Source organism: Anser brachyrhynchus, assembly GCF_964034855.1.
Source record: "Anser brachyrhynchus genome assembly, chromosome: 1".
Taxonomy (NCBI): Eukaryota; Metazoa; Chordata; class Aves; order Anseriformes; family Anatidae; genus Anser; species Anser brachyrhynchus.
In genome coordinates this window covers 194,028,377-194,055,958 of record NC_137694.1, presented here as the reverse complement: position 1 = coordinate 194,055,958, position 27,582 = coordinate 194,028,377, and the positions used below count along the sequence as shown (strand labels likewise).

Here is a 27,582-nt window from a genome sequence, read left to right as displayed (position 1 = left end):
CCGGCGGGTGTTTTACGTCAGCCGGGCTCGCGTTACAGAGATCCCCCGATTGCGGCCCGGACCCAGGGCTGCTGCCGTAGGTTCGGTGACCTGATACTGCAGCCCTCGGCTGGGGCCTGGAGGAGCGATCATCGCATGGGGGGGCTGGCCAGGGCTGCATGGGAAACGGGAACTGTCCCACACGGAGACCGGAACAAAATACAGAAATACGGACGTACGCAGGTTGCTGCTGCTACCCTGCCCAGGCCGAGCATGGAGGCAGCTGAGGTCTGAAACACGGGGACTGCAGAAGGAAAGAGAACACGGCTTTAGGTCAGGCTGTGTTGTGCCTTACAGAGCAGGCAGTGCTCGCGCACGGTGGTTATCCACGGGTGTGGTGTCCACGCAGGACACCCCATCACCGACACGCGGTGTTTGTCGTCACACAGATCCGCTACAAAGACACTTCAGACAGACCTGCATCGAGGGGTAACCTCCCACCTGCTAAATTCAGCAATAGCAAAATCCTGACCCCAAATGGGAAACGTCCTGTGGTCTTCACCCCAGGCACCATTTTTCACCTTGCACATCTGCAGCCACCAGCCCAGGAGCGTCCAGCCCTGCCGGCCCTTGGCAAACAGGCAGCCTCTACAGCTGTGGCAGAGCTGCTACATTTCAAACAAAGCCACCGGCAGCGGTAATAGCCCAAAGCTTTCATTATGTCAAAATCACTTTTTTTTTTTTTTTTTTAAATCAAGCTCTTAAAAATATATTACACGTCATCTTGCACAATTCCCTCTCTGCAGCACATCCACCAGGGAACCTGCACACTGACAAGAGAAGCCAAGAAACGCTGTGGGCAGAGATCAGCAAAGGCAACGTAATGGTAAATAAAATCCTCGGGAACATTTTGCAGTTGTACTGAAATGCATTTGCATGAAAGTGCCTCGTTACCTTTCACCATTAGAAACTTGAAGTAAACAACTTAGAGGAAGGAGGCTGCTCCCAGGTGCAGCTACTGCAGAAACACAAAGTCTGGCTCGCAGTAAAATTCAGAGACAACAAAGCTGAGATGTGCACACGAGTGTTCCCCCCAACCCTCTTAGAGAAGGCAACTGAGAAATAAAGCTGCTGCTACCTGTATTTCAGAGGCTGCTGTGCCTTGATTCCCCTCAGCCCCAGAACATCCCTATCGCCAGCATGGGCCACACAGAGAACGGGAGGCGTCAGGAGTGGTTTTAAAGGAATCGATGGGTGCTGGGCAAGCAGGTCCCAAGCCCCAGTGCTGGCCTGAACGTGCACAGCAGAGGCTGAAATCCCACCGCGCAGGGTTTCAGGTCCCTCTCAGGGTCCTGAACCTGAACCCCGTGCTCCAAGGGCTGCGCGTGGTGGTCCTGCTTGAGCTGGTGGTGGAGGTGGAGGTCGCACACCGCCCCCACGGGCTGCCTCCACGAGGCACAGTGCAGGTACCGAGACAGCACCCAGGCTTAACGGGAGGCTCGTGGGCCCTGGGGCAGCTCCCTCGCTTGGCAGTTTTGGCCAATAATTTCAGACCCGTGCTTTACACTTTTTACAGGATCAGATAATTCCTCCAAGGGATCAACCCACACAGTTCTCAGTCTGGGAAGACATTGTGCATGAAGGCAACGTGACCAGCACAAATGCTGTCGAGGTTTGGTATATTCCCAACAATGCACTTGTCCATCAGCTTAATTACCAAGTGCCTTATTTACCACTCCCCATCTTCTCCTTCAGGAGTGATTCACTCTTTGCAAATCCAGTCTCTCACGGCTTATCTGACCACAGCACAAAACACACAGATGGAAACTCCACTACGGACTGGTACCACAAACTGAAAGTTCCCAGTGAAATGAAAAACGGCACAGTCTAACAATTAGCAAGACTGATCATCGAAAAAATAGTGATTCTTCAGGTTAACATTAAAACCCATTTATTCAGGCTTTTGTGCAGGGTGCACAATTCATTGCAGTTACGTATACACAGTATGCACGTTCTAATAGCGTACAAAAAGGCAGGTAGCAACAGGATCTTACACTGGAAATGTATGTACAGACATACTAAATCAGTCGCTTGACATTAAAAAAGTTACCTGACATTGTTCATGTACCATCAAGGCTATTAGAAATTGTGTAGAAAACCAATAAAACTTGGAAAGTATCTACTCTCATTTCGCTTTACCCAGGCTGGATATAGAGGCAGGCTTCCCACACTGTGTCATCTGTGGTCCAAGCCTTCAAGATCCCCGAAGTGGTCACACCACCGTTCGCTCTAACACGTCCCATCGCATGTTAAAGGTTGATAGCTTAGTGTCAGTTCCTGTTTTACGGGGGAGAACAACAACTGAAGTACTTCTAAGAGAGGATTTTCTCCCAGGAAAAGACAACAAAGGAAGGATTTAAAGAGATCAGAGAGAACCAAGCATTAATGAAATGTTTTAATAGCACTTCCTGGTCCTTGCAGAAAAGTCTTCGTGGACCAGGTAGCACCTAATTTAAAGTGGTGTAAACTGTCCAGATTTACAGAAGCGCAATGGCAGGCCTTGGCAGACCCCAGGTCTTCTGCTGATCTTTACCTCGTTCCTATCCTAAGGGCTGCAAGAGATCGTACTTTTGTAACCTGCACAGAAAGACACAGAGAAGTCAAGGAGATTTAGCAAAGATACTAAACAAAAGCAGTAAATAGAGTCATGCAGCAACATCGTAAGAGCCGTACTTCACTCTCCGTAACTGCTCTGAAGTATCAAATTCCTGAATTTAATGTCTGAATGAACTTTGTTTTAAAGATGCCAGCAGAATGAGGGAGCACCAGAAAAGAATGATTTAAGAAAAATGTTTTTCCTGTAGCCAAGACCCACCCCCCCAAGAACATGGAGAACCTTCGTTGAATTTCAGCTCACAAAAACCAGGGCCAACTTTGTTCAACAACTGTTGCATGCCCAAGTCAATTTTTTTTTATTTATTTTTTGCATATACCAGTAGAGTTTTGATGGCAAATTTTAGCCTTACAAAGCACCTACCCTAAAATCCACTCAGGGAATAGTTTTACAGGATTAATTTGCTAGTGCAGACAACACAGATGACGACTGAGCATGACGTTAGTAAGACTGTTAAAACTGCTTCCAAAGGTGGCTGAAATAAGCTGCATTGTGGATAAATACACAAGATACAGGACATATTTGTAGAACATTCAATCACAGCCAATACTATTTCAGACATCTCTTCCTTTTAGCATCATACAAGTGCTGTTCGCTGGGTAAGCCCTGGTTCAGCTGTGTAAGCTCTGTGTTTTAGTTTATTCAGTTTATTGCCTTTTGAGAAATGTTTACTATTTGTGAGAACAGCACAAAGAATTTCTCAAATTTACTTCTCTCCTGAAGTTTGAAGTTCTCTGATTGAAATCTCCACAGTCAGTCAAATTTATTGTGTCTCTGGGTGAAGATACCAAAAAAATGCGTATTTAACTTGTTTATTTCTTATGGAAATTCATTGTTGAAGTGGCTTGAAAAATGTTTTCTTTTTTGACAATGATCTTCCTTAAATACACTATAGTCTGAATACACACAGAATAGGAATGCTGAATTTAAAATACCGATTTATAGTGCCAACCTCTCATTGTGATTGTTTTAAAGAAATGTTTCATCAGTGAGTATTAATAAACCCAAATTTTATTCAGAGGGAATCAGGAAAAGACTTTTAATTACCAGACTCTCTTCATCGTTTAACAAGCACAGGGAATGAATTGCTATTTAGAAGTAAGAAGCCCTCAAAGCACAGTTTCGTGTTTACTAGCGCAACCACAGCACGTAACACATCGGAACACCACATCAAATTTTACGCTGCAGCCTGCTTCCCACACAAATCATTTGCTGGCACAGAAAGTGGGAGCTTCCAGGGCCTGAGTATAAGCAAATAAGATGTGTGGTTAAGATTTAGAAGTACTAACAACACTGGTGTTTTAAAAGTCTTGCAGCAATTCCTAGTGGGGTGTGGGAGGAGATTGGCAGTGAGAGAAACTGTTGATGGGGAAGGTACCACCACTGAAACCAGTGAAGTGCTTCCTGGTACTGGTAAACGCCCAGACACAACTGGCTTTTGCAGGAGGATAAAAACAGAGATGAAGGTAAATAATTTTGATATCAGGGGACAACTGAACCATACTCACTCTGCATGCTGCAATATTTTAAGTCATGTTTTAAACACTGTTAGCTTTATTTTTAAACCTACTCAAGATCAAAATTCGTATAAAAGAAGTTGCTACTTGTATATTTAATTTTAATACAGCCACAGTAAGGCCTGATGCCGCGTACCGTATTAGAAATCTGCAGTCTATAACATATATTTATTCATACATACACAATCAAGTTCAGCCAAATGCAGGTTAGAGCACCTTTTCTTCAGAAAACAGTTTCATCCATTAATCTCCAGATTGCAAAGCTACTTTTAGTGACCTAGGCAAAGCACAACTTTACAAAATCACTGGGGAAGAAAAAGGCATTTTTACCTTTAAATTGATAAACTAATCCACCACCGAAATATGACTGTAGAAAGACATATACGGTATTCTTTTCTACAGTGCTCTTTGAAGAATCCAGCAAGTGTCAATAAATAAATAGTTAAAAAGCTCAGTGAATTTTACCAAAGTACTTTGCTACTATAAAGTGAGTTTGAGAAAAGGGTTACCTTGCCATACGTAGCTGCCTGCCTCTCATTTTCACTTTGTGTTAGCTGTCTCTGTAGACAATGAAGTATTTCTTTCAGTAGGTCTTGGGGCTTCAAGTCTTTTTACCCCGCAATGTTTTGAAATTAATAATTATGCAATATCTTTATTCCCTGTTCTAATTTGCATACTCACACTGAAACAAAAGTTAATTGCATTAAAGCAAGCAAGGATATAAATTGAAATCTATTCTTCAAGTAAAAATAAATGGCATGAAACACCAGCAAGTTCAAAAAAAAAAATAACAGTATTAAGACAAGGTGAGAAGTGGGAACCAGTTCAGAGACTGGGAGAAATACATATAAGAAAGTCACACAGATCATACTGAAGTCACTGCTAGAAAGAAGGTTCTCCAGAGTTCATTTTCATGGTCCAGTATGCAAATGAACAGACAGGTAAGAGATCTTTTACCCCAGCCACACCTGCCACTACTTCTTAAACACATGGGCTGAAGAACAACTGGGTAACTCCTCAAAGGCAGCCGTGCTTATGTTACAGAGGACTTCAGTTTCGACCAGAGTGACCTACAGATGAAGTCTGAAGGCAGGCAGAAACTTAGATGTGGCTCCTTCACATAGCAGTCTGCAGGAAACAGCTAGCCCATGCATTTTCTTTTTAGGATTTTTACATCCGTGACAACTGCTGTGTTGAAGAGCAAAGCCGCTGCACCGTGCGATTGCACCTGGCCGTTCTGCTGCTTGAGCAAGCACAACCGTCCTGTTCCAGCCCTCTCTCTCGCTCGGTCCAGCCACGCAGATAAGCCACAAAACAGAATTAGACAAACAGAAATGTCTCTCCCACGTGCTCCCTTGTGTGCGTGACTAGGGTTAGGCTCAAAGTTGAGCCTCATGGGTACAAACACTGATTCATATCTTCCCCAATTTTCTGCATGTATTAATATACTTATTTTCTGACATTTTCTGTTCTCCAGAATGCTCCTGACAATTATTATATAGTCACTATAGGTATTACTTTTAAAAGGTGGCATATAACAATTCACCGTGCATGCCTGATATGAGAACACGTAGAGTAAGTTAATCCAGAGATTGTTCCAAGCAGCAGCAGTAGTAGTTCTAAATCTTATGATGAGTTAGCGTGCTTTGTTGAAAACAACCATGTAAGATCCCAAATGCTAACGAAGAGAAAGAGCAAGAGCTGTGTTTTCAAATGGTACAGAGAAGCGTGACTGGTACTTGAGCAGCATGACAGTTGCCTGATACACTGGTCATAAGAGAAGGGACCCAAGAATTTAAAACATGAATTAAACTGAAGAAAAATTATCCAGAATAAGAAACCAAGTAGGAGTGGAGATTAATGTTATGAAGATTTCTCACGGCTTCAATTTTTTTCTGATAAGTGACAAATCTTGCTGTCCTATCCCAAATCCCTAAAATACCGAATCCAGTCACCCAAAACAGAAATGAATTTATTCCCTTTAACAAAGAGGAGGGCTGGATATACCAGCCTATGTACTCTGGATGTCACCCGCACATTCTAGACTTACTGTGTGGATGATCAAAGTGTACTTGGCAGAAAAGTTTTCAGCTTCAGCCTCAGTGCAAATGAACCTCTTTCTGGCAATACGACTGCAATTACCATATTCATAGATTAATTAATCAGAAGTGCTGTTTAAATAAAAGTAAAGCTAGACTATTTCAACTCCTCAAGACGATGTATTTTAAGAAAACATTTGACACTGAAGTCAGCCTTTTACTAGAAGCTCAGCTTTGTAGAAAATCATTGAAATGATGGATTAAGATGTTAAACCCTGTATCAAAAGAGAAATTGATGTGGATAAGAAGTGTGAAAGCTGAGGCCACATGGAGCTGTGAACTTGATATGAGAACCTGCAGAGTTCCGCGTATGTGGTCACAGAGCCTGTCACGAGATCACTGTTTCACGTGGGTACACGTGGGTTTCACGTTGCTGGAACAAGCAATGGGGCAGCTAAAACCATGAAAGTAGAAAAGCTCTAAAGCAAAATCATCAGACTGCAGAGGGGGCCTGCCGAAACGTAACAAGCAATACAGTGGGCAGTCTGGGTACACCTGGTTTTAAAGAACTCCAAGATCTTCCAGTGTCCAGCAAGAGGCCTCCTAAAAGCCTTCAGCTAAATGTTCAGATAACAGCGAGCCCTCTGGTGTAAACAGGATAGTCTAAAGCAAACAAACAATACAAAGCAATGCAAAACCAAAAACCAATGTCCTACCTCTGAGCTTGATGTCTTTTCACCTGATCCATTTATCCAGAGCTCAAGCAACATTAACTCTCGTGCACATGTGCATTAGGAATATCTGCACCAAGCAGGCCACCTCCTTTCAAGTGTATTTCCGTCTCCCCTGGTTTCTTCTGCTGCCTAACGCCTACTGCTGTGAACAGAAACTCTGATATGTTACTTACAAAAGCCAATACAAGCACATCACTGAATCCCAACAAGTCAGAGTGTTTCATTTCCTTTGCTAACTTTCCCTACACTGTGAGCTATGTGGGCATAAGCTTCTTCTCCCTGCATATGTGGAATACTGCAGGCACTGCTGCAAGTATTGTGGTCTCTTATTGTCAAGCAACGTGATTGTTTAGATTTGGAGTTTTGAGGGGAAGTGTTTTTTGTTGTTGGCTTTTTTTTTTAGTCCTCTTCATTCGCATTACATGAAACATCTATACTTGATAGTGTTGGCAATCTCTACTTGGGTAAGGCAAAAAAAAAAGCAAAAGAATTCAAAGTTTCGCTAACCTCACTTCAAATTAAAAGTTTATCAACTCAGAATCTGCAGAGTAAAGTGAACACAAGCGACAGACTCCACCAACCAGAAGAAGAATCAGATAGCTGGCCTGCACCTACAGATCTGGACTCAGCTCTGTGAAATGAGAAGTGCATCACTTTCTAACAAACCAGCTGCTGAATTTGCTAAACAACTCACAGCATCCATAAATTTATTCTGAAAGAATAAACTGATGAGGCCTTGACATACATGAATACATCTGCCAGTTAAGGATCCTACCTCACCACATGGCATTTCGTTTCTAACAGCCCCCTACCACCGTGAGCTTTCACTATCATACCGTCCCTCCCAGCCCTGAGATGCTCCTTGCTGCTGGCTGGGTCCCCAAACTGGGAAACGGCCCAGTCGCGTAACACCCAGCTGCTTGCAGACCAACCGGCTTGGCAGGAGAGGTGCCGCTTGGCCTGCCTGGGAGCAGAACAGCCAGACGCTAACCTGGGAGGCACGCACAGCAGCTAGAACCATCCCCTTGCCATTCTCCCAGATGACGAACCAGCACAGCATCCCAGCTGGGAGGCAGGTCCGCTCACCTCTAAGCACAGCTAGAGGAATACGCTCTGAAGGGTCAAAAAAGTATCAGTTTGTAACGTTGATCCATTGACATTTACTATATTTTCCTAAAAAAATCTTATCCGAGTACATTACGCTGTGCATATGGGACTGCTTCTAGTAATAAGTGAACACTGCATTAGGCTCTTTTGAAAAGAAGCTTTTGATTTTCTTGGGTTGACAATTCCACCCAGAAAACACACTTTCATGAAGGCTAGTATCAACCGCCTCATTCCATGGGAATACATCACCTTGGTTAAAAAACCCCAGTTCTTGAAATTAATTTGGTGTCTGAGGGAGAAGAAGATATTTTGGACTTGAAGACATGGAAAATGCTTGCATAGAAGTTCCTTTTCAAAAGCAAAAGGTTTTTAACTGATCATTTTAATCTATCTGTTGTCATTGAGAGAAAGAGAGAGAGAAGTATCTTTTCATAAGTTTAGTCTTTTGTTTAGAAGAGACCTCCCTTCTCCTCAGAGGTGGAGAAGCAAAGTAACCTGAACAACCCTGGAGAACATGTTGTAAGAAAAAGGCAGAAGCACAATAATGCTCCCCAACTAGCATTTAAAAACGTAAGCATGAGCTTTGTTCTGTTTTGGACAAACTAAATGGAGTACGAAACATGTAGTTGAAGATACCACCAACAGAAAATCCAAGTTCTGATGTGCAGAGGGACCTATTTTAAAAAGACAAAATCTCTTCTTTCACATTGAAGCATTCTAAGTGATTGTGTTAGTCTGGCCTTTAAATAATGACACTTCTTTTTTCCTCCATCTCAAGAGTGTACTTAAAGAAGCCACTTACAAAGCACTTACCTCCCCTTTCAAGCACAATATTCTGAGTTACATACCTATGGCAGAAGCTAACAAACAAGAAACTTTAACCTAATCTCCAGCAGAAGGGGTTTCAAGAAGGAAGTATACACTAAAAACGTACACAATTAAAAGGATCAAGTACAAGCGTTTTAATTCATCATAACAATTCTACCATACAGAGTAACAAAAAGAGTTATGTGCTTGCATTTGAGTGCAAGGGCAAACAAACACAGGACCAAATAGAAAGTCACCTGAGAGGAGGCCCAATTTATGTGAGAGCAGATTAATTTGTATACTTACTTAGGCAGGACTGCTCCTGCCCTTCTCCTAGTGCAGTAGAGGGGTGAAAAATTATGAACCTGCCATTACAGAAAACACACAGCTACGCATGTATTTGACAGCATTGTCTACTATAATGTGTAATACCATAAAAAAGTTTCTCAATGTTTAAGACTTTGACTTAAAATTACGTTTCACTTATCCTGGGGCTAAGCAATATGTAGGCAGTGATTGAAAGTTCTTACATTACCCACAGATTTCTTATGTGGCCAAACCACCCTCAGCTCAGGAGAACTAATATGCTCTGACATTTCAAATCCCATTCTGAATCGACAACCGCCAGTGCTTTCTCCCAACTGTATGCAGCAATTTCATGAGTACCATTCTCTACAGACAATTTATTTTTAAATTTCAATTTGACCATCCTGTGAAACAAAAGACTGATTACCAACATTTGTACACTGCTCTGGAAAAAGCCTAGCACAGTGCATTTAGTAAAACTGACAGAAAAAAAATGTGCTTTAAATAACAACAATGGACCTCAGAGAAATTAACTGTATCTCTTTATTGTTAACCAATGAATGTTATCCAAAATAGTAGATGTAATTGTAGCTTAATTGTACAACACAAAACAGGATGCTAAAGGAAAAAGCATGTGGAAAATTACTTCACCAAGTAATCATTAAATGTATTCTTAGTACTTCTGCACCAGTAAGTGTTCCCAAATGCTGGTGACAGCAGCTATTACCACTTTGTTCATTGTGAAAATCCATAGTACAAATGGTTGTTCCTGGTTGTTTTTAGAAAAAAAATCACACAGCTTTATAAATGGATCTAATCCATTTACCCCTATTCTATATACTGTAGATTTATGAACAGCAAACTTTACTGGTATTCTTCCCCCAACACTGAAACTGATGTATCAACAGTAGTGCACACTTTCCAGGAAAAAAGAAAGAACTCCTTGGAAGCAGTGTGTTTCACCTGCTATGGCAAACTGTTCAAATACTTTGGAGATTTGCTTATGCTTCAGTGTATGAAGCCTGTGAAACAAGAACTGTTCTTACAATGCACCGCAAGCAGAAACACCAGCTTCCACCAAGCAGCATTTTGAAGCACGTGTACACCATCTGGACATCAGTCCTCAAGGTTAATGAGATATGTTTAGCCCCACAAACCAAAAATATATTAATGTATCTTTATTTTATTTTCATGATGTCACCCCACATAGCCAACCTTTAACTGCAAAATAAAAAAAAGCCTTAGTTGGACTGTTCATAAGAAAAATTAAACCTATTGTGCATGAAAAAAATGTTTAATAAAATGGCAAATTTTAATAGATAAGTGTAAATTTATGAGTGCATAATATCAAACAGAAAAGAGCTGAACCATCCTCAGAGAAAGCAGGGTTCTTCCATTGTGCATATTTACTAGGGTACTGCAACAGAAGGAACAACTGCAGTTCATATTAACTGCAAAGGTATTTCTAAAGTTCATTTTCTAAGCAAGTTTCTCAAAGAAAAACATGAAAAAAGGAACAAGTCTCCTTCTCAAGAGAGAAAGGACTTAATGATTGACATCAGATACGACAATTACAATAACAGCTTCAATGAAAACTGAAGCTACAAGTACTTTTACTCCAACTCTGGGAACTTTCATTTTTATTTGGAAACCTAAAACCAAGTTAATTCATAAGCACCTTCTACACCCCTCCCAGAAGATAGTATACCAGTGACAGGTTGCAGCTTTAAAAAACATACGATGTTTTCACAATTTAAACTCAACAAAAGGCAGTTAAATAACATTTAGCATTATAAATCCATCTTGAATTCAAAGAAAATCCTAGGAGTGAGGGCTCCTAGCATTTGTGATATTACTGAATAGTGAGAGTCAGTTTAAACAGAGCTTTTTTCCCTGGTGTTTGAAGGACCAGTCATCATGTATGTAGTAGTGAGGTAGGATACTGTCCCCTCCCTGGGACTGATGTTTTCATATGCTCCCTTGCCAGAAAGGTCCAGGTCTCCCTACTGCAAATAAAATAATTACAAGCAAATAGCTTACAAAGCTTTTTTTTTTTATTATTATTATTTTACTTTGCTGCATTAGAACATTTTGCGCATCTAAAATAATCACCTAGGCAAAGCAATACTTATTCAAGCCTATTCGCAGCCACGTGCTGCCCACAGGTAGTGTTCCATTTAAAAAAACATCTCCTGGAACTACCACCTGCCATCCAGACCTTTGTGAACAGGTAGGCAAAGAAAACCATCAATGATGACAGGACATGAAACACCAAAGAATTTGACTTGGGAAGGAAAAAAATAAGAAAAAAAAGAAACTGAAAGTCAGTGATATCAAACTCTTAGTGGTGTAGCTACATTGAAAAAACGTAATTTCAAACTTCATCATACTGAAATAGTAGTACCTATCCAGTTTAGGTTCGGCTCCATTATTCTTTCTATTTCTTAAGGTTTAAGCAGTATGTACACTTGTCAGTCAGCATATACTTCACATCAGTTTTCAAAGAAAAAACTACAAAACAATAAAACTGAAGACGTGATGGGGGAGAAAAAATTGCTATTATTCTCCACACCCTCCCCCCGCAGAAGTTACAGATGACAGACTGCCTTACTGTTGAATAGCTTCCCATAAATTTGTCCTCTGACCACTGTAGTCACACTGGTATTAAGTGCTTTGGCAAAGTGGGGTGCAATCCATCAAATATGCAAAGACCTGCTTTTATCTCTGTTGGTGGTTCAGCTTTACGAGGAACATATATGCAAAATAACAGCTCTCACATTGCTTCAAACTCATCGATACGCTGCTTTGTATTGCCTTGTCGGATTTGTCGAAGTGTCTTGTACTTATCACGGCCTGCTTTAACATTCTCAGCATGAAGGACATCATTTTGTGTTTTCTTGGTTTCGTCTCTGGCTTGAGCCAACTCAGAACTTAAAGCCTGTTGAATAAAATATTTGCATTTGAGTCCTTTAACTAATCTTTTAATGATTCTGGAATTTCTGATAACATCTATTTTGCAGCTTGGAATTTCTTGAATGCCAACTAACGAAATACTTTCTGTAATGTTCAGTAACTAAAGTTGAGAGGTCTATCAGAAAGACTGCAGAAGGAAGAGAAGAGCAGCAGCAGCAGCACAGGATTCTTTCCTTACAGAAGCGTGAGCATCAAACTAGAAAAAAGGCCTCATACCCTAACATCTAAGAAAAGAGGGAGCAGCAGGAAAAGGCAGGAGAATGATCTTATTTCTATTTCTGCTTGACTAAAGACAGCAGAGTCATCTCCCTGATTCTGTCAGTGACTGTTCAAGCAGAAAAGATAAATTACCGAATCACACTACTAAGATATTGCTGCCAAAAAAAGAAGCAACTTCTCATTTATTTCCTTTCCAAACAGACATTTCTTAACTCAGCAAACTGTTACCACTAATATTAGATTATTATACTTTGAGAGATGCTTTTAGAGATAGACTAGCCTACAAGTAAATGCTCTTTTTCAGGGAATTAAGATTAATCCTAAATGGGCATATTTCAGTTTTTGCATTTACAAAGTCTGGGTTTATCTGAAGTTGCTCAAATACTATTAAGCAAGCATCTGATCATACTACTTAATTTCAGAAATTTAAAAAGGAAAGCATCATGTTTTAGCATTCGGTGTCCTGGGCATTATAATAATTACTAGAAATCTTTACTGTCCAGTATGACAACATAGTAATGCTTCTAAGCTATAAAGCATAATCTTACATCCAGCCTTCCCATTTCTTCTGCTGCTAGAGCACTATGAAGGCTATTGGTTAAACAGCAATAAACCAAAATAAATAAGGGTGTTTTCATAACTTCAGTGAGATTTTTGACAAACAAAGAATGAAAACACAAAGCCTGAATTATGTCGATGCAACTGTAGGCCTTCATTACCTGGAGTTGTTTCTTAACACGTTCATTTTTCTGTGTTTCTGTTACCCGTTCTTCCTCACTCCTGTGATTCATGACACCATCAGAAGACAGCTCTGCGCTGGCTTCAGCATTGTTCTCATCATGTTCATCGTGTTCGTTCTCTGTTGGAGGAATAACTGGTGGGGGAGGAGGTGGAGGAGGAGCAGACATCACAGATTTCAGCTCTTCTTTGGTCTTTTCCAAGTCCTCCTGGGCTGCAAAAGCCTAAATAAAGTAAACAACACTTAGCATCTTTAAAACTGATTTATAAATAGTCAGAAAATTAGAAAGAAATATTTGAGATGGTTTTAGATACAGGGAAACCACTTCTATAAATAACACAGGAAAAGCTTAGATGCTGAAAGCTGTCGAAGAGAAAAACAGGGTAAAAGAGGTATGACTAAAACCAGCTATACTATAGGCCCATTTAGTCCACCCATTTCCAGCAGTAGCCATAAAAGAGTGAGAGAAAAGTCAGAAAGGAGGGTAATATTTTGATTACTTTCCAACTTTTCCAGCCTCCAGAAATTTGAGCCTCAGGGACTTCCTAAACAAAGGTGATGTCCTTGAATTTCATATTCAACCAGAACTTTTTTAAGAAATTGTTCAATCACTTTCTAACCTGTGTATACAGCTAGTATTCACATTCCATAGTCAATTACAATTTGTGAAGAAATATTTTCACAGAATCACAGAGTGATAAGGATTGGCAGGGCCCTCTGGAGGCACCTGGTGCCACCCCTGCCCAAGCAGGGACACCCAGAGCAGGCTGCCCAGGACCACGTCCAGGAGGCTTTTGGAGATCCCCAAGGAGGAGACCCCACAGCCTCTCTGGGCAGCCTGTGCCAGGGCTCCGTCACCCGCCCAGCACAGAAGTGCTGCCTGGTGCTCAGAGGGAGCCTCCTGGGTGCCCGGCTGTGCCCATGGCCTCCTGTCCTGGCACTGGGCACCGCTGAGCAGAGCCTGGCTCCGGCCTCTCTGCACCCTCCCTTCAGGGATTTAGGGACACGGATGAGATCCCCCTGAGCCTCCTCTTCTCCAGGCTGAGCAGCCCCAGCTCTCCCAGCCTCTCCTCACAGCAGAGATGCTCCAGTGCCTTCATCATCCTGGTGGCCCTGCCTTGGGCTCTCTCCAGTATGCCCAGGTCCCTCTGGTACTGGGGAGCCCAGAACTGGACCCTGTACTCCAGGTGTGGCCCCACCAGTGCTGAGAATTTTGTCTTAAACTGAATTTTTATTTAAATGATCGTCTCGTTACATTTGATGTGCCTTCGTTCTAATTCTGGTTCCTCTTTTTCACCACCACTCATGTTTTTTTATGCCTCTCTTGACGTGTTTCTTTTCCAGCACAAAGATCCAATCTATTCCATTACCACACGTACAGAAGCCATCTCAAATCTTTGATCACACCTTTGTGGTGAGATTTCCCCCTCTCTCCCTTCATGTCTATCTGCTACTAAGAGATGACTTCTATAGACGTGTTAACTGACTTCAGAAGACTGGAGAACAAAAACCTTTAAGAAAAGCTTCTCTGAAGCCTAAGGGAGTAACAGACCCAACCCCACGGACTTCCACTGGTATTCCTGCACTCATCTCCCTAAGTTTCTTTGAAGTTCTGACTTCACACAGCATGAGCTCATTACTTTGTGTTGCCATTCTGAGGCTTCCTCCTCTTTTTTTTTCTTGGCCTCCTCTAGAAGTGCAATCTTGGCAGTGAATTCAGCAAGTTCTGCTGCCTGAAACAAAAACAAAAAAACATTTAGTTCAATACTATTTTGTTTCTGCCTTTGACTATTTTCAAGTTGGCTCACAGCAGTTATCCATCACTTCTCTGCTTATTCAAAACAGAAATTTTAAACATACATGACAGAGGGAGAGAATCAGTAACCTTGCATGATAGGAGTAAGTCCAGAGGCATACATAAATATACATATATATACACACACATACATGTATGTCTGCTGCACTTCCAAACTTGCTGGGAAATAAAGAGCTGCAGTTACAAATTACTGTTTGGCATTCTTTCAGTTTAATACAGCTTTAAAGGTTCCACCAAAAACCTGATGACTCTGGATCACAATCTCAGCACTGTCAAGCTACATCTTACCTTCAGCATTGTGTGCTGACTTAGAAGACAAAATACTGTTTTATAGTTGAGAAATGCTCTCCTAAAATTTGTGCCTCTTATTTAGTACGTGCAAATCTTCAAACAGAAGCTATCTAACACAGACTATAAGAAGATAACGCTGCAAAGAGTAAAATCTAACATAACGGTTTTATTATTTTTTTTTATACTAAGTCCCACAGCAATCTGTAACAAAGCATGGAGCATTTCACGTACTTGTCCATTTTACAAAACAGATGTAACCAATATCAAAGTCTAGATTTCCAACTGTATTTTTCCCTTTGTTTAATGTAGGGTTAAAGATTCTTACTAGTTGCTCCTGGTTCTTCATTTGATCAGCTGCCTGCTTGGCTAGAGCAGCTTTAGCTTCTTCAGCTGCTCGACGCTCTTTTTCCAGGCGCTCTGCTTCTTCTTTTGCACGCTTTCGTTCTTGATCCAGTTCTAGAGCTCTTCTAGTCTGTTCCTCTAGCTCTGCCATAGGGAAAGTTTGCAGACAATACATCGTTACTGAACTCCTACTCATATGTAACACAGATAACAGCCGTAACACACTCAAAATAAAGTAAGGTAGAAAACCGACAGATTTACAAGGTCACCTCAACTTAGCCTGACTTAAGCCACGAAGAGCTGTTATCATGTTCCCCAGAGCTACACTCCAAGCCTGATTTTTATTCTCCCTGTTTGAAACATACGTTGGATATATTTCATCTCACTTGACTGACAGCCCAATGTTTCAGAAAAATATCAACTCATCTTTATTTAGTTCTATCACTAAGTGTATACTCCCTCTCACTTATATGAGAAGTTTTTATATACAAAAAATCTTGTTACCATAAAAAAGGCCAGAAAATCACCTACTCTAGTAAAATGCTTCAAAAAATACCTTAACTGCAACTGACAATTTAGACATGCACCTCCAAAGTGACCCACTGGAAAGATCAGAGAACAGAGGCAGCTTCAAAAAGATGCAAAGAGGAAAACCTTAAATCAAGGAAGGGGTAATAGTTGTCTAGCTGCCTAGTTAGCAGAACATAACAAGCTAACGGGCTAAACCATGATATAAGAGAAATAGGAAGAAACAACAATCTACCACTTCTGTAATTTCAAAGGAAGATTTGCACAGGGAACTTTGGTTTTTCTGATAATCCAAATCTGAAGGCCAGAATCAGGGGCACGGCATTACAAATATGTTGAGTTACCCAAATGCAGTGCTTATAAAATTAAATAAAATGCACAAACGTTTTAAAACACTATTCAAAAGGACAAAGTCTTCCAGTGAAGATGGAAAACACTTAACTACCGTATCAACTACAGAACAAAGGCACCATTCATATAAACACTAGTCCATATAGGAAAAGAAGGCTAAAGACTACTAACACATGGCCATTATGTACTCTATAAGAAAATGAACTATTTCCTATTAAATTTATCAGAATATAAAATAATTTGTTCAGAATCAAGGAATTGTTTTTTCGTACTAGTTTGACAGTTATGCATTTATACTCTCCTACAGAACAGTTTTCCTAGTAACATACATGTTAAAAGAAATACTAACAAGTGATTTCTATTGTAAGTAATTTACAACTAAAGGTATTTCCAAATGAAGTGCGTTATAACAATTTCTAATTTAGCAAGAGCATTATTTTTTCTTTATTAAAATGAAGATCGAGTATGCTGCTTAACTCAATACAATGTAACAATTCCAGATGAAAAAAATCCTATTCTGATTCCTATCCCTTAATGATACAGACACACTCAGAACAAAGTTAAGCTTTGTAAGTTTTCTTCAGTAACACAGCTCTCAAGAACTCCAAGTTACAGTATAATTCCTGTCAAGTTCTCCAAAAATTAATGGTTATGACATGCTTAACAGAGATTCTGATGTCCCGTCTTTGGAAATGCAACAATTGGAATATGATCACCAAGTCAGAGTAGCTCTGGAAACACTGCTTATTTTTAAGGTTCCGTGATGTCTATACTTCCGTGAAAGAGATTTCAGCCGACATTTTCCCTGCTGAACATTCTACCCAGGATTGCGTTTTACTTCATTTAAAATTTGGACCAAAACGTGATTTTTTTTTTTAATAAAGGAAACATGGAACTTATTTCATCAGATCATCAAAAAATCCAGAACACAAAGCCCACAGAATAAAAAGGCTTTAACCTTTTCTCAGAGAAGCTCTGTCATACTCATGATTTTAAGCAAGGGCTGGAATTTGCAGAGGGCATCCGTTACATCAACAGGAGTGCCTTTTTCAGTGCCTGGTGAAAAGTTTCTGGGTTTAGTCAAATTACAAATGTATACACATCTTTCAAGGACTTGTGAGACGTACTAGCTACTCACTGTTGTTTACTGAAAGTGTGCCTATGGGTTTTTTTTTTTTCCCCTAGCAGAAGGGCAAACACCTGACATCAGCAGCTGATTTAGTGATGGAGACAATAACATGACAGTCAGGCGAACTGCTCACCGTGCTGCTGCTGATGGTAACTTTCATGATACCACATAAAACAGCACCAGGAGATGCTACAAAGCACTGGAAACTCACTATCCACAGAATTAAACCTTCACAGTCACCCTGACACTGTGATCTGGGATAAAAACCTCTCCTTTGAACAGTTCCAAAGCCCAGCTTGTATGTCAGCTGTCTGGGTGTGTCCAACCTGTTCTGCACTGAAATACTGAGAAGTACAGAGGTAGAGCTAGAGAACAGTGCCAGGCATATCCAATTTATTTGCACAGATGTAGCCACTGATTCTCTTTATTACACTTGAAGACACCATTTGTGACCAGAAGAGAGAAGAATGGAACTTTTATGAGTATGAACCAAACCTGAAGCAGAGAGTATGGAAAGGAGCAAGTGGAAAGCAGCTGAGGCATGGACCGTACAGAGTAGTTCAACACAAAGAGCCGTGATTATTCACTAAATATAGCTTAGTCACTGAAATCTGACAAAATTTTAGTTTTTAAAATTCTCAAATCTTACAAGGGAATGGGAAAACAAAGGGCTAAGGAACTTTCAAAGGAAAAGTTACATTCAACAAAATCCTAGACAAATTACGTTGAATCTTCAGGCCCCCTCCAGCCTCAGGTTTTCAGCATGTCAAGTACTTCACAGGTTTGAGTTAAACTGTATATTGATTATCTTCAGTTTTATTAAGAAAAGACTCTTACTAAAATTAGGAATTGTTTTCATATGATGCACATGCATACCCACACACCCTAACTTTCAACTTTTAACATTGAAAAGAAGAACAGCTCTTCTTAAATCAAACCATAAACACACCATTAAGTTTTGCTGTTATTAAAATAAGTTGGAAAAAAACACACAGAAAAACATATACCAAGAGAACTGTGGAACCTCACTACCCAAATGAACTAAACAGTGCCATCAGCTATAACAAATCCAGGACCAGTAAGACCAGTAAGAGCTCACCTTTCTGGGCTTTCATTGTTTGCTCTTCAATTTGTCTTAAGCGTTCCATTAATTCTTCCTTTTCACGCTCTATTCTTTCCTTTTCCTTTTCTGCTATCTCCCTTTTCTTCTTCTCATTTTCTAGTTGTGCCCTGAAAATATTAGAAGTGTTTTTTTTTTTTTTTTAAACCTCAAGCAGATTAAATTCTAGTCTTAGGATTCTGGTAGCATATTATTTTAATTTACTCAGCTAGTACGGAAGTACATAATTCTAAATGTTTTGAATTCATTTTACAATGCAAACAGAGGAACCAAGTTTCATTATTTCAAAATGCTTTACAGAAAAAAGGATTTAGGAAAAAGAATTGCTTAGCAACCTTGGTTATGGCTCAACCGGACAAATCCAAAACTACAGCTACATTTTTACACAACTGATGTTTCATCTGGGCTAGAAATAGCAACTGTCTTTATTTTTAGAGTATACAAAAGGTAAATCATGATATTCTTCACTGAACTTGCTTTAACGGTTCACCTGTAGAGGATAAAAGTCCCTAAGAATCAAGCAACAGAGACTTAAAACTGTTTCACAAAAAGACTTAATGAGAAACAACGGTACAGCTACTATTACTATGCTGAAAGCTCAACAAGGATATGGCTTTCTATTAAGACAGGTGAACCATGTTACATAAAGAAAAGCAGATGTCTTTTCTAGAACACTAGGATGCCTGATATTCTATGACTTAGTTTTTTTAAAAGGATAGAAGAATTTTTCTTCTGTTTCATGAAAGTTCGTTAATTACCTTTCCAATTGTTTCTGATGTTTCTCCTCTCTAGCTTGGGCCTTCATCTGTTGCACTTCAATTGTATCAGGTTTCCTCCTCCTCATGTACAATTCATGATTTCCCATACACAGTGCCAAAATCCGCTTGTTAATTCTCAGACGAGGTGCATAAAAAACAAAATCCTAGAAAAATAATTGCAGCATATCCATTAATCTAAACACTCAGTTGTGATGAGACTCAAAGTATCCCTGCAGACCTGCATTTGTTAAATTTTAATTTACAACCATTTTGACATTTCTCTAGTGAACGATTCAACACATTAAGTCTATAAACCTAGTTACTGTAAGGAACCTGCAAGATAAATTCAAAATCCCATCTGGTTTCCTCTACGTAGAGGTTAGCTATTTTACCCAACATTATTTATTTAAACTTCTAAATGTAACGCTATTCTCTGTTTCAATATGTAAGTTAATGTTTTTCCCCAGAGTTTCATGAAAAGTGCTACTATAACGCAAGCAGAAAAAAAAGAGGGTACAGGGATTTTAGCATGCTACACTGCAGCTTTTCAGTTTGTCACAAAACATTAGTTGGTTTAAAAAGGAAAAGGAGAAAAAAAAAAGAAACCTTATCAGAACGTCAGCCAGAATGAAGAGAGGGAAAATAAGCATACCAAATTTCACAATTAAGGCTTGTTTTTGATTACCAACTATTTTATCAATATGAAAAATAAATGCCATACAAATATTTACTCATGCCACAGTGCCAGAGCAGGTCCCTTAAGGCTTAAAACTCTTGATATACAAAGGCATACTATTCTACAAAGTACTTACAGGGGCCTTTTTGTCAATTGGCTTTATGACAAACTTTTTGTCATTAAAAGAGATGTTTCTTATTTCACTCCATGGAAAACCAATCTTGGGTGTCAACCTTCAAAGAGAAAAAGTTCTCATTAAAAGAAACGATGTGTATTTCATTTACGTCCACTAATGCATAAGACTTCATTTTGTACTGTTTTGACTACCACACAACTACATACACAACAGTTTAAGCACATTTTGGTAGACAAATCCATATGCTGCTACAGGCCCATCAAATTAATGTTTCATATTAATGCAGCACTGCAACAGAAGGAATTCAGAAATTTCAATTGGTGACTTTTTCTACTATCATTAAATATATGCTAAACATCACAATCACACACTGATTCTTTATAAGTCATTGATAATTTCCCCTTCAGTAAGAAGGGTAACTATTTCGATGGGCATATACTCTTAGAAAAGTCTGACATCCCAAAGACTGAAATTCAATTAGCCTTCAGTAATGCTGTACTTTGTTTTTAACTCAGCTGTAAGATACATGTTCTTACATTCCTGAAGTTCAAACTGAATTTCATCCATTTGTGCTTTAAGTAGAATTAAGTCCTGGAACAGTTCCAATGCTTTGCACGAACTGTGTAACTAAGTATTTTTCTCCATGGGCACAAAAAGTTTTTTTTCAGTTTATATTAACTACAAGTATTTAAAAATGTTTAAACATTTGATTGCTAACTATCAGGAGTAAAATAATAATACCAAAAAGTAGCTGATCATTCAACCTGATCTGAACATTTCCTGAGTATTTTCTTCATCTTTCAGGAGTTATGTTGCCATCTAATGGCAATTAAGGCTTACAGAATTTTGTTGGGGAGTATATACATCAGAGAGCATGAAATTACAGTTCAGCTGACAGCTCTTATCTGGTGTTGATACATCATGTTTTACTTCAAATCACTGTGGAAGTACTCTTAACATCAGATACTAATAATAGAAGTGTCTGGAAAGAAACAAAAGAACGAGTCTGTTCTTCTTAAGTTTTGTACATTTTAGCTTTCTCTCTCTTCAAATAGAGAAAGAATTTGATCTCTTTATCAAGATCCAAGATCCATCTATTTTCCCTGACATTTAAAAGGTTTTGCTTTTAGAGTGTGAAAAACTTTGGTATCTAACAGCTCTAATCCCAATAGCTGTTCTTGCAAAATGCTTCTCAGACATACTGCTCAGCTTCTCAGCGTCCTTTTCATTTTCACTGAAAAGGAAGACTTGAGAGAGTGAGAAGTACAGAAAGAACCCATATAAAAATGCTCAAGCTATCATAAATTTATATTGCTAAATATGGATGTAGGTTTACACAGAACTGTTCTGCCGTTCCCTTCTTTTAAGTTGCTATTTCTTCTGTAAAATTCAAGTATTTCAGCAGATAATTTCTATCTTTTACATAGATTAGAAAGAAGGCCTTTGAGAATCTGTTTTGCTGATGTTCCTGAAACACAGTAAGGTATTTTTTGTATAATCTCAGATAGGATCTCCAAAGACAGAATAGAAAATGAGTATTAGCCACTTACTTGTCATCGTGTTCATAAATATTCAGACCCAAAGCATCAACTCCTAACCACAACTCAGTTCCTTTTTTATTCTTTATTTCAAAGTAGTTGACTCCATACATTTCCAAATCTTGTGCTATCTTAAGGTATTCCATCATAGAATCTTCCCTGATGAAAAGGGGAAAAACAAATGTAAACACACAATGTGGACGAATCAAAAGTACACTGTAAGAATAAGGGAACTGCAGAGTAACTAGTGTGAAATTTCAGTAGGCATCAAACCCCTCTTCCATGAAATTCACATGTACATTGATTTAGGTACTTGTAGAGACGGACACCCTAATACTCAAGTACAGTTTAAATCACCGCACTCTGTATTTTTAGCCTGTGGACTAACAAAATACTAAATATATTTTAGAGGTAGGCGACTGCAGACAAAAGCAGTTGACAGCCTTACCAGAAATCATGTAGGTAACCAATAATCCAACTGGAAACTCAACTCTCACCTAAGCTTTTATGGAAGTTTTTGATAACTGGCTATACCAGCCAGAAGAGAATAAGAAAGACATTTCCAAGCAAAAATAACACCTCATGAAATACATTCTAATAATAATAAAGTCCTAAAAGGTCTTGGAATATTTAAGCAATTACCTTAGCATTCCCCTGTGCTCTTCGTGCCAGTTCTGTATTCTTTCTTCCCACTGTTCTTTTGTCAGTTTGTGCTGTTCTAATACTCTGTGAATAGAAATTGTTATTAAATTACACTGACAACCATTTTTTTTTTAAAACCTTATGGAATAACACATGCTTTAATTGAGGAAGTTTAAACATTACTTCCTATATACTCACCTTTTTAACCCAGACGTTTTGAATTTCAAAAAAATACGTATTTTAAAATAGTGTGAATTCACTTTTTTCATTGTATTATATACTCTGAATTATAAAAGTGACAGCATGGCATATCTCAACTTTCAGTAAAGCCATAAAGCGTAACGTTTGGAACACTCCAAAACACAAACCTATAAAATCCTCATACAATAATGCCACGAATTAATCTCTATATATTCCCAGACACATTCAAGCTTTCATTCTGCTGTCATTTGGAAGAAAACATAGCACATTAAAACAAGCCAGCAGGCTATGTCTTTTTTTTTCTTTAAACCTATTAAAATCAGTATTGAAGCAGTTTCAGAAATTTGACTAAGTTTCTCTGCAGCAGGCTGCAATGATGGAGATATATTTTGATCTACGTAGAACTTGCAACATACTACTGCCGTAAGAAATCAAAAGGGTATGGTGACTTTTTATGCTTTTACTCTGTGTGGCTAGCTTCTCAAGCATTCCTTAGAGAAATTATTTTTAAGGGCTATTAAATAAAAGGAAAATAAGACATTCTTACTAAAAGAAGTCAGGACAGGTTTTTTTTCCTTCCTTTCTCTTTACTCAGGAAAATAACAGTTTACAAGTTTTCCCTACATCTTTAGGGAACTACAGTAAGGAATAAACAGAGTGATGCAGAATGTACTGATGCAGTATTTCTATTATAGGATTTCTCTCACTCATTTTGCAACTCTATCCCACATCTAGGTACGCAGCCATCTCATCATTTGGTCCCCTCTGCTCTTTCTTCACATGCTCCTGATGAAACATGGCTAGCAGTTATGCAAGTACTGCTCTGACAAAAAAATAAATCAACAAGGAATTTCCATCTTGTTGCTACCCAACTCAACTTTTGAGCCAAGAAGCATGTTCACTGGTCAAAATACTGACCAACTCTATAGTTAAGGAGAACTGCAGGTCTTCTCACCTTTTTCAGTGAAATTTTGTAATGCTAGTCTATTTCTGGAAACAAGTGAGTATTTTTGACATTACATTGTTCTGAAGTACCTTAATTAAGTACCTGTCAGTTTTCTGGCAAATCTCTGGTGACAGGAGGTGAAACAGGAATAATTGTGTTAGAATGAATACAAAAGATGTGTGTTCACTCAGTGCAAACTGGCAAACTATTGGTTGAAAACATGCTGGGAAATCAAATGAACATTAGTCTACTGAAAAGGAGCATCCTACGTATTTGAATTTGTGCTGTACACAAGCACTCCGGTGTTCAGAGGCAGTCATCACAACTAAGCAAAGACCAAGATTTGTAAACTACCACGCTCAGTATGGAGTTGTACTGTTTCTTAATCTCCTTGCATTCCTAGTACAGTCTATTTTTCAAGAAGTGTGAAGACTTCACTGTCACAAGAAAGTATGCAACCAACACCAAAGTCTTACCCAGAAATGTTAAAAACCTGAAACATTTTCAGAAATATTTTTTTCAATACTTCACAATCCTTTGAAATGCTTTTTTGCTAGCTAGAGAGTTCTAAAACTTAGCTAATGAGCTAATTTCTACTTTTAGTTTTCAAAAAGACAGAGCATATGAGTTTCAAAGAAAACACAAATTATTCCATGGTTCTCATCTCTTTGAAGATGCACTAGTGTTACACATTTAGTAAGTACACATTTGTTGACAATACATCAACATGGAATAATTTACATTAACAAAACTATCTAACTTCGTATATTTGTGTTGCAATGCTTCTCTTGCTGCCAATATATGTCAGGAGCATGGTTTCAACTGTGAAGGGAAAAAGCAGAACTATAATCTCGGTGCTTACTTTTCCTAAGCACTTAGATGAATGACTAATACAAAAAGGTTTGTGCTCAACAGTAATGGCAATAGTTGATTTTCTAAATTTTCTCTCCAGGATATCATTTTTGTACTCTGTATTTAACTTATAATACATTTTAATGATTTTCAGGAATTTATTATTATTTACCAAAACTTTTTGCATAAAAACATCAAGAACTGAAGAAAAAGAACAGGTATTAAATAAACCTTAATGACTTATGTTAAAGGACTTTGATTTCAAGCCTCCGGGAATGATAGATCATTTTATCTATTTTGAAATACTTTGGAAATGTGATCCACTAAAAAACTGTGGATGGGACAAGAAATAAAACCCATGAGAATCTCATGAAACCCATGGCTGCGATGCTTTGATATTTAGTCGGAACTGGGATATCATTTCCTCCTAAATTCTACTACTGCAACATGCATCTCTTTAAGAAAGTTACCATTAAATGCACATTTTCACTTAATATTCTCACAATAAGAAGTGTGCTGCAAGTTTATATACAGCAGATGATGCAAAAGCATATATTTATGGTCTGTCTCACCGCTGAGGGAGGAGTCTGTCATTGGCTAGGTAGCCTAGTTTATGTATCTCCTTATTGTAATCTCCATACTTGGACTGGACAGCGTAAGAAGCCAGAAGAACTGCAGTTTCTGGTGGACAATATATCTCATCATTTAAGATAGCTTCTTTGACTTGCAGGAAGAAAAGTCTCTGTGTTATTTCCTGAATTAACTCTTCAGACACATCTTCTGGAAAAAACTTGGCCCTGAACTTGAACTGCAAAGGATTCTCTTTCCTTACATCCTGCTGTGTTACCTAAGGGAGGAAAAAGAAAGTAAAGTAAATAAGAACATAAAAAGAGCAGTAAGTGCTATATCAAAAATAAATAGCTTGGCTGTAAGCTCCCGTGCACTGAAATCCAGCACTTCTTGACAAGCCCACAGTACAACTCACTAAGGATTCACAGGGCACTGCATCAAGTACACCAACTTGCATAAGTTAGACAATTTTGAAACATTACTCAAAGGCTGTGGAAGAGTTTCGTGTAGACTTGTGTGTATTTATTTATCACAATAAAGATCTGGAAAAGAAGTTGTAAATACATACAAAAAAACTATATCCATGGACAAATTGCAATAAATATCAAATTAGGTTTAATACGATTTCTTTACCAAGAACTACTGCACATTAAGTGTAAAGCTGGATTCTTTTACAAGAAATCTTTGAACTACTGAACTAAGCACATGTGCTTTGTGCCAGTGGAAAAACCACGATTCTATTTATCACATTTTTCTAGAACTTATGGATATGCCTTATCATCAGGATTTTGGTGAAGAGATCAGATGTGGTCAGCTTACAAGTTTTAAACAGCTGTCTACTTCAAAATGTTATTTTTCAAATTTCTGTATGAAAAATAGGTCTCCTGTTTTATCTGAGCTCAGCCTTCAGAACTCACTATGATTAAAACAAAAAACCAGAAGTTACAGTAATCCTAACAGCGAATACGGTGATTATTAAAAGGTACATTGAGAATAAATCTCAGACCTCTCAATTACACAAGCACTTTATTATGTATTTAATTTTACGTGCACAAGTAGTCCTTTTAGAACTTCACTACACGTGAAATCATGTTTGTTTGCTCAACTCATAGGAAGTATCAAAAGTTATAAATAACAACCATTTAATCACGTACCTAAGGCAACTTAAGCATTACATTTCAGATGTTAATTTTAAATCTTTTGCTCGCTTTCATTCTTGCCCATAGAGCTCTGATTTACATATACTGTATTTCACTTTAAGCTCACCAACGATTAGTTCCATTCTTGCCATACTAAAACCATATTTGCACATCTATTCCATGATTAAAAGGCAGTTCTCTACCTTAGCTGAACTTAAAGAAGTCAGTACACCCTTGCTGCTCCTGAACAGCATGAGCAATTTGACTTGCTAAAGACCTTTTATAGAGTAACTTTTTATGTACTTTTAACTAAATGACACATCAGATAATGTAGTTCTGCCATTTGGACTAACAAAATGTTTGTAGCAGTATAATGTTTATTGCACAAAACAAGATATAGATATTAAATTGTAGGAGACAGCTTTGGTGGTTAAACTCACTAGACTCATCAGAGGAGGAGTAAAGATTATATAAATGCGGTAGGACCTACTCTAAAAAAAATATTTCCTAAAATTCAAGGCAACAAACGTATTCTTGATAAAACTTAACTCAAAGAATCCCTTTATTCAGTAGTGCCATTAATAATCTGACAGCCAATATTAAAAAGTGAGAACCAAACCATAGATAAAATTTAAAATAAAACAACCTGGTTCCCAATAGCTGGAAGATACTAGGTGTTCTGTGCTGTTGGGGAAAATAAAATAAAAATTATCCTACAATTTGCATGTTGGATTTTAGATACCTAAACAGAAGGTTAGGAACCTACTATTGGTGCCTTGTTCAAAAATCTATAGCTATATACATGCAAATTTCTCAAGCCCAAATACTTATAAACACTTATTCTATGCATACATCACCATGGTCCTGGAAATACAGAAATGACTTTCAATCGTTCTCAAATTAAATGTTGATGCAGCTTTGCAATACGATTCTGTTCTTTTTTAACTAATCAAACTGAACACTGCATTTTGTCATTTAAAGCAAATGAGAAACAACTTTTTGACTAAATTTGAAGCCAGATATCTTAACTCATAACATCAAAGCATGAAGTCTTATAAAAGCCTATTTAAAACTATACATTTGTCTAAGTGTCAGGAAATTATTACCTTTTTATTTAGCTTCAGCCAAGTTGAGTAGCCTTTGCTGTCCACATACTGTAGCCCAAAAAACCAGACTTCACGAAGACCAACGGTTTTTACCACCTAAAGATAAGTGACCCAGAATCATCAGTAATCTGTACAGCAGGTATCTTTTATGGCTAAGTTGTATAAACCAACTCAAATTGAAATACAATGAAGTGTTTAACATAAAAAATAGGAGCAAAACACGTTCTACATAAACTCAAACACCATGTTGCCAAACTACCAGCTGGAGTGTGCAGCTTACTGCATGTATCAACCTCAGCACCTAAGGAATACAAGGCAGCAAACAGGACCCTGATCTTTGAAATCAG

The 27,582-nt window shown here is 38.5% G+C and overlaps 1 protein-coding gene across 3 annotated transcripts in view; it reads right to left on the bottom strand.

Annotated features, from left to right (window-relative positions):
* Positions 1-9,683: 9,683 nt before the first annotated feature.
* The window catches only part of RDX (radixin), a 41,286-nt gene continuing 23,387 nt past the window's right edge, over positions 9,684-27,582 (bottom strand). For all 3 annotated transcript variants that reach the window (XM_080580560.1, XM_080580558.1, XM_080580559.1), the window contains 11 exons: positions 27,236-27,331; positions 24,993-25,267; positions 22,422-22,505; positions 21,792-21,938; positions 20,242-20,338; positions 19,430-19,593; positions 18,651-18,781; positions 15,527-15,687; positions 14,735-14,827; positions 13,075-13,317; positions 9,684-12,101 (listed from right to left, as the gene is read on the bottom strand). In XM_080580560.1, the coding sequence (XP_080436686.1) occupies positions 11,937-12,101; positions 13,075-13,317; positions 14,735-14,827; positions 15,527-15,687; positions 18,651-18,781; positions 19,430-19,593; positions 20,242-20,338; positions 21,792-21,938; positions 22,422-22,505; positions 24,993-25,267; positions 27,236-27,331 (1,656 nt within the window). In that variant the 3' untranslated portion in view covers positions 9,684-11,936. The remainder of the gene's footprint in view (positions 12,102-13,074; positions 13,318-14,734; positions 14,828-15,526; positions 15,688-18,650; positions 18,782-19,429; positions 19,594-20,241; positions 20,339-21,791; positions 21,939-22,421; positions 22,506-24,992; positions 25,268-27,235; positions 27,332-27,582) is intronic.